General features: G+C 52.8%; 1 protein-coding gene across 6 annotated transcripts in view; it reads right to left on the bottom strand.

The window, feature by feature from the left end:
- The window catches only part of PNKD (PNKD metallo-beta-lactamase domain containing), a 77087-nt gene that overhangs the window by 27609 nt on the left and 37321 nt on the right, over positions 1–12157 (bottom strand). Inside the window, exon 1 of one of the 6 annotated variants that reach the window (XM_037848784.1) lies at positions 7969–8192. The exons of 3 other annotated variants lie outside the window; for them this stretch is intronic. In XM_037848784.1, coding sequence (XP_037704712.1) covers positions 7969–8129 — 161 coding nt within the window. In that variant the 5' untranslated portion in view covers positions 8130–8192. Of the gene's footprint in view, positions 1–581; positions 588–7968; positions 8193–12157 lie in introns of those variants that run through there. 2 more of the 6 variants (XM_037848792.1, XM_037848787.1) reach the window with 2 other exon arrangements.

Here is a 12157-nt window from a genome sequence, read left to right as displayed (position 1 = left end):
CAAGAGACTGCCTGACTCCCAGTGGGTCCTTCGTGAACTGGGTAAGCCTCCACCTCTTCCCCTCTCATCCAGCCCAATGAAAAACCTGCGCTCCCAGGAGTCACAGAGTGGAAACCAACTAAATGTCCATCAAAAGCAAAAAGAATACATACATTGTGACATATTCAGATCATTAAAAAAAAACTCCAACCGGGAAAGCAAATGATCTAGAGCAACAGGTCTCAGCATGCATGAAGCTCCACCATATTATGTTAAGCCAGAAGACATACTGCAGAGGAAACATACAACCCTGAAAATATTTACTAAAAATGCAAAAGAATACAGAGCCACATGTATACTGTCTAGGGATCCAGACACGGGTAGTAAAAGAATAAAAGCAGCTGCGGGAACGATCAACATCCTGGGACTTCCACAGGGTCCAGGTGGGGGTGGAGGTGGTTATATTATCTATCCTTCTGTAAATGCCTGAAATAACTCTTTAATAGTTCAAAACTATGATCCTCGCTCCCTGGCTCTGCTGCTGCAGTTCTCGGTCTGCAGTCCCCTCCTCTCCGCCCTCTGGGGAGGTCTTCTCTACTTACTGGGTCCTCCCTGTAGTTCAGGGCGCAGCTTAAACTCCAGCAGAAAGCCTCCTTCCTCTGTTCTGGAGCACGCAGCGCCCTCTGCCCCTGCTCCGTGAAGAGCAGAGCCCCTCAGCAGCAGGTGCTGTGCCTTCTCGCCTCCTACCTGAGGAAAACACTGTGCAGCTGTGCAATGCAAGGAATGGTGGAGGTTCTGAAAGCCCAGCAGTTCATCCTGCCCAATTTCAGCCACCTCCACCTCTGCTCTCCCCTCCCCTTCTCATCCACCTGTTTCCCAAGTCCCTCCCCACTCCCTGCTGCACCCACAGACCTGGCTGAGCAGGGACCTCTGCCAAACAGGTCACTTAGGCTCAGGGGCATGGGCGGGGCTGTGTCCCATGGGAAGTACAGTGCCAATTTCCCCTGCCCTGGGGTCTTGCCCAAGGTCCCCGAGCCAGGAGGGCAGAGAGGAAGAGCTGGGAAGAGTGAGGAGGTGGAAAGAGCACTAGCCTGTGAGGCTGCAGCCCAGGTTTCCAGTCCTTGTCCTCCCCCAGGCAGGTTACAGCACTTTGGGCAGGTCCCGCCACTTCATCATCTTTAATAACAATTACACCAGAACAGCCTTTCTAGATGCTTCTTGTGAGCAGGTCCTGGGCAAAGGCCTCCTGTCAATGATCTGTCACCCTCAAACCAACCCTGAGGCAGGCAACTTTAGGGCCTCCCTTTTACAGATCAGGAATGGAGGCCCAGGGAGGAGGGAGAGGGTTTGCTCAAGATAACAGAGTAGCTAGCAGTGGAGCAGACAATCGGCCCCAGGCATCCTAACCCTGGAGCACCCCCCTTAACCACTAAAATCCTCCCCAAACCCTGAAGGGGGGGGGCAGGATGAGACGAATGGGTCTGAGCTATTCTGAGGCAGGCTCAACTCCTTTGAGGGCTTTTTCCGAGAAAAATGATATGCCCGGGCAGTTCCAAGGACCCACACCATCCCAGGAATCCACAGCCGGACCTCCTGGAGCACCGGTCTTAGCTGCTTTGGGTCATGAACTCCTTGAGAATCTTTTAAAAGCCGGGAGTCTTCTCCCCCAACCACTCATTACATAGGCAACATTTTGAGGACCCCGGGGACCTTGGGATAAGACTCAGCAAACCAGAGAAGCTTGAAGGTCCCTTTCAGTCTAGGCTCTGTGGTTCCTAATCCTGAATTTATGGCTCAATTGATGGTTACACGGGGAGGGTCGTGAGCCAGATGGAGAAGAGAACTTAGGGAAAAAGAACAACGGGTCCTAGAAGGGAAGATGTGAAGGTGAGGAGTAGTAGCTGGGAAGAACCTGTGTCTTCCATCTCTCAGCCCCTGAGACTAGCCAGGGCTCACTGCCCATGAAACAGGCCTTGTGTCTGGTCCAGTGCCCGAGGGCTCTGTCACTCACTCCCCAAACCTCAGTTTCCCCCTCTGTAAAACCAAGATTCCCCTCTAAAAAGCAACAGTGGCCCAGAAAGTTCACGTGGCTTACAAGGTGACATTGACACCTGGGGCCAGATAAGGGATTCAAAGGGATCTGATGTAGGATTCCCAGGCATGGCCAGAGGACTGGGGTCTAGGACAGGGCTTCCCAAAGGTAGACCTGGACCACTTGCATTGGAATTATCTGGGGGTGCTGGTTAAATGAGAAGATTCCAGCCTTCTCCACCCCCACACACTGCTCCCCACTTCCTGGATCCAGATTCAGCAGTTCTGGGGCCCATAACTACCCACCACCACCTCACCAGAAAGAAAATAGTTTCCTAATTGGTCCTCTGGGACCCAGGTGGGAGACAGAAAAACCACTCTGCAGGGAGGGGGTGGGCTGGGGGAAGGGCAAGCCCCTGTCTCTGCCCTGAGCGCCCGCCCTGTGGGGTTGGGGCAGCCACATAGCACCAACCCTAGGAGTGCAGGGTCACGGGGGCGCCTCTCGTTCCCCGCTTCACTGAACCAGAATGCAGCTTCTCCGATGTCTGAATCTGAGACTTCAGCCCCATGGGAGGCCACATGGGACAGCTGGAGACAGCTGGGGACAGCGAGACCCAGGACCCCCTCCCCCAAGTACTCCCTCTCCTGGCCCACAATGGAGAGCACACAATGAAGCTCTTTCTCCTCCCCTCCTCCCGCGGGGAGTTTCTCCCGCCTCCACAGACCTGAGGGAGGCTTCAGGCTTTGGGCCCCAGCCTCAGGCCAGCCTGGGCCAGGAGGGGAGCAACATAAAGGGGGGGGCTCTGCGTCAAACAGAGCCATGTGGAAAGTCCTTATTGCCGGTGTCACCTACCCAACCCCCAGCCCCCTAAGTGGCCCTGGCCCTGGTGGGACCCCAGTTTCCCCCTAGAACCCATAAGGGGAGCTCAGGAAGGTGAAACCTCTGGCCAGCAGGTTGCTTCTGGCTCCTTTCCTGTCCCCAGGACCCAGCTCACCCAGGCTTTGCAGCTGACCAGTGGCAGGGCACTCTTTTGAAAGCAAACCTGGACGTGCCTGTCAGAGTGAGGGCGAGGGGCCTGGAGAGCCCCCAGGACACAGGGTCTGCCAGGTCCTGTTCCATGGCCCCTTAAGAACAAAAAAAGAGGATCCTTCTCTTGTGCTTTTTTAAACTAAGGAAACAGGAGAAGGTAATGAGACAGCTAAAAAGGCCCCAGAGGGCGAGAGAGTTTCCTGAAGCTGCCAGCATGCCCCGGGGAGAGGCAAGCACTTCCCCATGCCCAGGAGAGGGGCAGCGCGTTCACGTGATCAAAACGCAGGCCTGCCCCAGGGATCACGAGGCCTGGGTCTGCCCTGTCTCTCTGCCCATCCTGGGCAGACCTGCCCAAACCTCACAGCCCCTTTCAGGGACAACCAGAGACCCAGTAAGAGCTGGTGGCCTCTCCACCAGGGGCCTGGGCTAGTTCTGTCTCCTTCCCTGCAATCCTAGGTCACTTGCTCAACCAGAGGCCTTGGGTTTTGTTTTGTTTGAGTTTTAGTTTGTTTCTTTTGGCTCTCCTGTGCTCTCTCTCACCAGAATCCCAGGCCCTCTTAATTCAACCCTGCTCCCTGGCCTAGACCAGTGGGAGTCCAGCCAGGGAGTCACACCTGTGAACATCTAACTCAAGAACAAGCAAGAATATGCAATAAAAGCTCTAGGAGAAAGACATGCCTCACTCTGGAGGCAGATGAACAACTGGGGAGCCCAAGCAGGCTTCATGGAGGAGTGGCATCTGAGCCAAGCTTTCCATTCATTCATTCATTCATAAAAATGTTTAAAAAGGATCAACTGTGGGCCAGGCACTGTTCTAGAAGCTGGGATACAGCTGTGGACAAAGTTTCTTCCCTCTTGTGTCCCACAGTCTAGCTGGGGAGGGGGGAGTAGACAACAAATCATAAACAGAAAGGCAAGTCATTATCCAGTATGTCACATGGTAATATGTATGGGGAGAAGAGTAAAGTGGGGGAGAGGAGAGAGGAAGCGCAGAGTGGGGCACTGCGATTTTTATATGGGGTGGTCAGGGCAGGCCTTTCCACTAAGGCGAAATTTGAGCAGAGATGTGAAAGAAGTAAGGCAGCAAGTCATGGCATAGAAGGTTCTAATGAGAAAGGAGAGCAAGTGGGATCATCTGGAGTATTTGAGGCCTGGGTGGCTGAGAAAGAATGAGCAAGGTGAAGAGATTAAAAAGATGGGGTGGGGGCACAGGCCAGGGCAGGGGGCCTTTAAGCCATTCTTTGAATGGACTGTGATTTGTGAGAAACAGGAAATCAGTGGAGAGGACTGAGCAGAGAAGTGACATGTCACATTTTCACCCTGGTTGCTATGTTAAGAATACTTTGGGGATTCAAAGGCAGAAGGAAGCCATCAGGCAAGGGAGGACGGGGGCTTGACCCATGGTGGTGGCAGAGGAGGTGGGAAGAAGTGTTCAGATTCTGGGTTTATTTTGAAAGTGAGCTTTGAGGTTAGAACAGAATTGCAGAAATAGAGAAGAAGGGAGGAAGAAAGATCTAAGACACCCCCAGACAGAAGGACAGAAAGAGTGCAGGGCAGGGGGGAGATAGAATTGGGCAGGTTTGAAGGGTATGTGAAACCCCAAAGATGTCTTGGGAAAGAAGGTGGGGGGCAGGGGAGGGGTCCGGCTCAGAGCCATGCTTTGGAAAACTTACCTGGCAGCAAAGGGGAAGCTGGTTCAGCAGGGAAAGTGGGGTGGGGCAAGAGGTGGGTATAGGGGCTGGGGCCACAGCTCTCCAAGGTCCCAAAGGCCCACGGATTGGAAGGGGCCCCTGTTTCCCACCCTGCTCCAGCCAGGCAGTGTTGCGGACAGCCCAGCTCACTGCCTCTGCCTGAACTCCATTCGGGCCACAAGGAAGGGGTCATTCACCCAAGGACATCAAGCTAGGACTCTTACCACCTTGAAATCAAGCCAGTGGGCCTCACTGGCCCCAAATAAGGAGCTTCCTCTTGCAGAGGTGAAGCAAGCAAGGCCTGTCCCAGGGACAGTTGGTTTTACTTGAGTTCAAGGGTCAAGAAAGATCCTCTATGCCTAGGCATAGAGAGGAGGCTTGGTCAAGGAGAGAGGGCTTTGTCAGCTAGGACTGTCCATCTCCAAAGGCTGGCTGCTGTCCACCTTCCCAGCTCTGCAAGGCCTTCCCAGCCCTGCACAAGTCCAGCCTTGCTCCCAACACCTCTGTTCTGCTGACATAAGTTCTCTTTAGCACCCCATTCTGCAAACCCTGCCCCCCACTCCTTTGAGAAGGCAAAGAGGTAAAAGGGTAACTGAGGCACAAAGCAGACTGCACCCCCAACTCCTCAGCCCTTCATTCCCAGGGAACTTGCCACACCCCATATCTCTGCCACAGAGAGCTTGGGCCCCTCCGTCCCTGCTCCGTTCCCCTATTCCCAAGGAGAGCAGCCCGGCCATGCTCATACCTGTGTGCCCACAGTCCCAAACCAAGGCACTGGTGTTCGCCGAATGAAGGGATGTGAGATTTGGGGATGGGTGGGTGGATAGGACAGGCTTGGAAGACAAGAGTGGAAATATATAAGGAAGCAACACAAGGATCCTGGCCAGAACCCTGCCCATCCCGACCCCCCGCTATAGAAGGAGCAAAGCTAACACTTCCTGGCACTTACTACGAGCCAGGCCTGTGCACCTATGCCCAGTTTCATTCGGTCCCTTTGAAGTCAGCACTATCCCCAACCCCGTTTTACAGTGCAAACAATGGAGACCCAGATAGGTGGGGGAACTTGTCCAAGGTCCCACGGCTACTAAGTGACAAAACTGATATTTATAAGCTGGTTTGTCCAGACCCACACGTTAAGCGCCTACCTACCACACACCATCTCCCAGGTTCCAGGGAATCCCCAGACATAACACGTCTACCTCGGGTCAGCCCCGGTCCACCCTCCACTGTGCCCAGGCATCCCCATTCCAAGACAACAGTTTTGGTTATGTTTCAGGAAAGCCCTTTATAAGACTATCAAGCATCAGTGATCACCATTATTAACGATAACATGCACAATTGCTCCTCTCCCAACCGTAGCTTAGTATTTCCATCATCTGCTCCAGCTCCCAAGAGAATTGCACCTTCAGGATGGAGTGTGCCCATGTGACCTGCCCCTCCCCATCACGTCCTGTCCTCACCCTGTCCCCCTCCCTCTCCATCCTTCCTGGAGGCCCTGTGGACACCCCCACAGCATCAACACCTGCCCATTCCAACATCCCCCCCCGCCCCCGCCCCCAGTTTCCTGCTAACCCTCCCCCTCCTGCCAGGCAGCAGCCCCTCCCCCAAGGGACTAGACATTGTTTCCCAGACCATGGAGGGACTGCTTGCAGGCACACCCTTTAGCCCTGCACATTTGGGGAGTTAATTCCAAGGCAACCTTGGAATCTGGACACAGGAGAGCCCATAGGAATAGTGACTTTCAAAGAAGCTCTCCAAGAATTCCAAGTTTGGGGATTTGGAAACTCCCAGGTCCCAAGTTCTAGGAATATCCCAAGGTGTGACCTTGGGAATTCTGATGTCAGGAATTCTGAGTCCAGCTCCTCATGGAAACTTCTATTTTCCACTTCCTCAGGCCATTTGTATGACTTCAAACTTCCAATTTTGAGAACTAGCAGTAGATTTTACAAAAAAAAAAAACACATCTCTTTGAATAGAACTGTAAAATTCCTGGAAATTTCTGGGGAAGAAATGATTTTTTTAAATTCCAAATATGAAGGTATTCAAATAGTTGTGAATCTTACTATTTTAATGTTATTTTCAGATCAACGGCAAGTTGGTTGGAGCATTATCTGGAACATGCATTCATTATCTAGAGTCTCTCCCTAACATATGAGATATTAGAGATGTGAATGCCTCCAAAGGCACAAGAGTTCCTCTAGAAAGGGACTTCATATCTCAATTTCTTAGCCTGTCAGTGGAATCTTAGGCCTGAGGCTTCTGGGAGTATCCGGGGTGGTCGGGGAAGGAGGGAGTGAATTACACAATGTCTTCTCTGCGGTTCAGGAAATCCCCCAGCTTGCGTCATCCCCCCAGCCTGGCCCATGGCCAAGGTGACCACCATTTCCATCCAACATCACTGTCCCTAAATTGGGGCTTGGGATCCTGCCCCACAGCCCCGCTGGCACTGGGAAGGGGCCCTGGGAGGCCTGTCTTCTTATGGCAGTGTCTCTGTGGCAGGACAGACCTTGCCTGGGCCCAGGAAGGAAGGGGCAGAGGGAGGGGGTGGGAAGAGAGAACTAAGAGGAGGAGAAGGGAAGGGTCCTGAAGCGCCGAGTCCTTGGATGTCCGTGAACTTGGGCAAGTCAGGCTGAGTCAGCTGGGTCATATTTCACAATTTGGGACTTCGGACAGGGGCCCAGGATCAGGGATAGAAGGAAAGGGACAGACTGATCTATGGCGTTGTGACTCCGGCTCGGGACAGGTGGGGAGCCGGGTGGAGGGGAGAGAGCCAGGGAGACGTGGAAGCATTTGGAGGAATTCCAGTGCCAGAGAGGCGGTCTGAGGCAGTCCTCTCCTGCACCTGCAACCCGGGGGCCGGGCCTCTGCTGACCTCAGCCCCTCTCCTCCAGGCTGCTTCCCCCGCACCTCAGCGAGCTCTTTTCTCCAAACGCGCTCCCACACTCCCCTTCTCTGGTTACCCTGGCCCACCTCCCCCAGTCTTCCTTCTCAACAACTCCCCAGCTCATCTCAATTCTCCAGCCCCCAACTCTTTTCTTTCTTCAGCCTCCGTGCCTTTCTCCAGTCCCCCCAGTCGAGTGGCTTCTCCAGCCCACCTCTCCGCTCCTTCTTTTCTGGCCCCCAGCCCATGTCCTTTCCTTATCCCATACCCGCTCCCAGCCCCCGCCTCTCGGTCCCCTTCTCCAGAGCGCCCGTCTTCCCGAGCCCCGCATCCCGCCGGCGGCCGGCGGCACTAACCCGATTCTGAAGAGCAGCCGCTCGCTGCGCGCCATGAGCAGGCCGCGGAGGGCCCGCCGCAGTCGGCAGCCGCGGGGGCTCACGAGCACGACGAGCACGAGGAGCAGGAGCCCACCGCCGCCGACCCACAGCCACAACTCAGGCCAGACCCGCAAGGCCATGCTGAGGGTAGGCGCCCGCGGCGGACCGGGGGGCGGGGCTGCGCGTTGCTAGGCGACGGTCCTGCTCTGGCCCCACGCGGGGAACCTGAGGGGTTGCGGCCCCGCCCCCTGCGCCGACTGGCTGGGGGCGTCGGGGGCGTTCTGGCCCCGCCCCGTCTATTGCCTCGCGTTCGGCCCCGCCCCTCACCGCCCTCTGCAGGGCGCGCGCTCCGAATGCCAACCCGCCCGCGGCAGCCTGGCGGGGTCCTGGGCTGGCGGGCCAAGAGGTGGAGCCGGGAGGGGTTTCGGCCTGCGCTAATCCTGTCCACAATCGCCTGTGTCCTGGAAGGGCACGGAGGCCCGCAGTCCGCCCCCCAACACCCTTCCACCTTTCTCCTCCAGGGGAGCTCTGGGAGAGGCCCTGGAGTGGTCCTCTTAGAAAAACTTTTTTTTTCCTGGGTCGACTGCCACTCATTCTTTCATTTATTCATTCACTAAGTAACTTTTTTAGCGCCTAGGAGTCAGGCACTGTGCTAGGCTCTGAGCATACCCCTCAAGGACACATGGGTCCGTGCATTCCTGCAGCCTACAGCTAGAATCTAGTGGGGAGACAAAACCATAAATAAGCAACTAACCATTCTAGAGACACGCACATACACATGTTTGTGTGTGTGTGTGTGTATTTACAAATAATTGTGGTGCTATAAAGGAGGCAAACAGAGAGGCCAACGACATGGAGGACAGAGGATCAGTTTAGGTGGGGGAGGGCCGCCCTGAGCAGGTGACATTTAAGCCCTGCCCTGAAGGATAAGGAGAGGCCTGCGAGAGGCTCAGGGGGGCGACTTCACAAGGTTACCCAGCAAATGGATGGCAGAGGCAGGACAAGGACTCGGGTCTCCCTGCTCCAGGGCCAAGTTCAATTTCCACACTATCTGCCACCACTACCACCACCACGACCACCACTCTGTGTTCCCAATGGGTTCCAGAAGTCATCAGAGTATATGGGATGGGAGTAGGCATGGGGGCAGGCATGGTGAAATCAACAAATTTAGGACACAGGAGCCAGGGCTGGGCTCTTCTGGCAGCAGGAAAGGAAGGAAACGCTGCAAACAGTCAAGCTCCCTCTCTTTGCCGCTGGGAGGGAAGCAAGAGAGGCAAGGCCCTTGTTTATTCCCTGAATCCTGTGCTGCGGCCTGAGAGAGGTAAGAAACCCGAGCTCCAAATCCCACATTTTCTCTCTCCTTCTGGTGTACTCTGATTAGATATTTGGATCCAGGACTGAGTCCCCAGTGTTGAGAGTAGACAGTACAGGATAATTATGCACAATGCATCGGACGCCCCCCCACCCCACCCCCAAACAAGAGCCAAGGGGTAGGTTAAATTATCCCCAAACTGAATTGTAATCCTAACACCTATTCCTTGGGTTTAATCCAGAAACCCCAGGCAGACCTGAAGTTTCTCTAATGTAGATACATCTTGAGGCACAGAGCCATAGTCTGTTCCTTCCTCTATTTCCTTGCCCCACCATTCAGCTTCTGCGATTTCAGCCCAGCCTGACAGAAGAAAAAACAGGATCAAACGAATTTACTTAAACCTCTGCTAATCTCTGCCATTGTTTCCCACCTGTGTGTGGTGGCAGAGGCCCAGGGGCGAGAAGCCTGATAAGGTAACTTGCAGAAGGCCCTTCCAAGACGGGAGTTTGTATACATCCAAGTCTGTGTCTATACATGCAAAGTGAAGAAATACAGAGCATCACTGAAAGTCATTGTGAACACACCTTTCTGTAGGTGAGGCTGTACCAGGCATTATATTGAGAAATTAAAAACAAAGTCCCTGTACTCTGAAACAGGAAACGCAGGCTCAAGCATGAACCTGCAGAGAACACGGAGATATCTGAATCCAAAATCTCAAACCACATACACACACATTAATAAAACTGTAGACGATAAACCTGAAATGCATGCTATGAAATATTTGGAGCCAGGGCAGGTCTGGGGATAAGGAGTAGGGAGTGGATGCTTTAAGGGACTAATGCAGGCTCGGGAAGGCATTTCCTCTCTTCTGGACTGTTCTGGAAGGTTTCCAACACCTGCTTCAAATCTGCTTTACCTTCACCTCCTCTCCTATGAGAACCTTCTGTGCCAAATAGACTAATGCCCCATTATTCACCCTTCTCCTGCACTTTGTCCCCTAACTACTCGGATGTTCCTGAACCTACCATATTGTTTCACATTCCCATGCCTTTGCACATGCTGTGCCTTCTCCCTGGAATCCCATTCATCCTTTGTTCCTCAAAGATGCAGATCACTCATTCTCTCCTCAAGAAAGCCATCCTTGAACCATCCCATCCTCTGCATGGACTTAGGTATATCCTCTTCTGTGCTGACATGGGGTCCTGCACATATTTCTATCATTCAATGCAATCTCCCATGCCATAATTTTTTGTTTACATGTCTGTCTCAGTCATGAGCCTTGAAGGGTTTACTGTCTTCCTTAAATTAGGGACTATGATTTTAATCTATTCATCTTCAAATCCCCAGTGTCTGGCTTGGTGCCAGACATATTAAATCCTCCCAAAAGTTCTTTGAAATTTCAAACTCCTAACCACAGCCCACACAGCCCGCTGCCTGGTTAAGCCTGAGCCCATCCCTTCAGCTTCCTCGGATGCTGTCATTCCCCTGTCACCACAGACCAGCCACCCTGTTCCTCGAATATTCTGAGCTCATTCCCACCTCAGGGCATTTGCTCTTCTGCCCTCCACCTAGAACCCTCCTCCTCAGTTCTTTGATAGGAGGCAGACTTTTATCCTCTAGGTCTCAGCTCAAATGCCACTGCTCTGTGCTGGAAGCGACCTGTATCTTGAGCTGAGTGGTGGCTACATGGACATATACCAGTGACTCTCAGTGGGGACATCTGATGACATCTGGAGACATCTGATGGCCACAAGTGGGGGGAGGATTCTACTAGCATCTGGTGGGTAGAGGCCAGGGATGCTCCTAAATATCCTACAATGCACAGGACAGCCTTCAAAGAATTATCCAGCCCCAATAACTCTGGCACAGGTAAATGTAAAAACTCTGGCATAGGTAAATGTAAAAACTCATCAAGTTGTTGAGTAGAGAAATGGGGACAAAAACTAAATGTAAAATAAGGTGGGATGGGGTATGATTTTGGTGTTCTTTTTTACTTTTATTTTTATTCATATTTTTATTCTTTCTGGTATAATGAAAATGTTAAAAAATAGATTGGGGTGATGACTGCACAACTATATGATGGTACTGTGAACAGATGAGTGTACACCATGGATGATTGTATGATATGTGAATATATCTCATTAAAACCGAATTTAAAATTAAAAAAACAACTCTGTACACTAAAGATGTGTGCACTTTACCCTATATAAGTTACACATCAAATTAAAGAAGAAAAAGCCACCCCTCTGAGAGGCCTTTGCTGACCACCCTATCTAAAACAGCCTGTACCCCCTGCCCATTCGTTATTACATTACTCCACTTCCTTCCTTCACAGCACTTTTTACAGTCTGACATTTTGTTTCTCTTGCCTGCCACCCTCACTTAAATGTAAGCCCCATGAGGTCAGGGAGGACCTGTCTTTCTTGCACCACTATTCTCCTAGGGCCTGGCACACACAGCACCTGGCACCGAGCACGTGCCCAGTTCAGTATTTGCTGAACGAACAAATGAATGAATTACAGAAACAAAGAATGGATGGGTGACAATTTATCTATACCACTGAGCACTGTGACTGTCAGGAGACTGGACCCTCTTGTGATGGCCAGTGGGCTCTGCCCCTGCAGGAGAGTCACGTAAAAGCAAAACCCCACTCAGGAGGGTGGTTTGTGAGCAGGAACAAGCCTGGGGGCTGCCCGAGGTTCATAGTGTCCAGCAAGTCCGCCTTCACACCTGCCCCGGAGAGCCATGCCCAAGGAGCACTGCAGGTCTTTGGCCATGACCTCCTCCCCCCAACTGCTTGGGGAGCTCTGCTGAGGCTAAGTTTGCCTCCATGACTCTTCAGAAAGACCAATGAAT

The sequence above is a fragment of the Choloepus didactylus genome, chromosome 9 (assembly GCF_015220235.1).
Source record: "Choloepus didactylus isolate mChoDid1 chromosome 9, mChoDid1.pri, whole genome shotgun sequence".
In the NCBI taxonomy this organism is placed as follows: Eukaryota; Metazoa; Chordata; class Mammalia; order Pilosa; family Megalonychidae; genus Choloepus; species Choloepus didactylus.
Note: the sequence above shows the minus strand (reverse complement) of the source record. Positions and strands in the feature narration are given on the sequence as shown.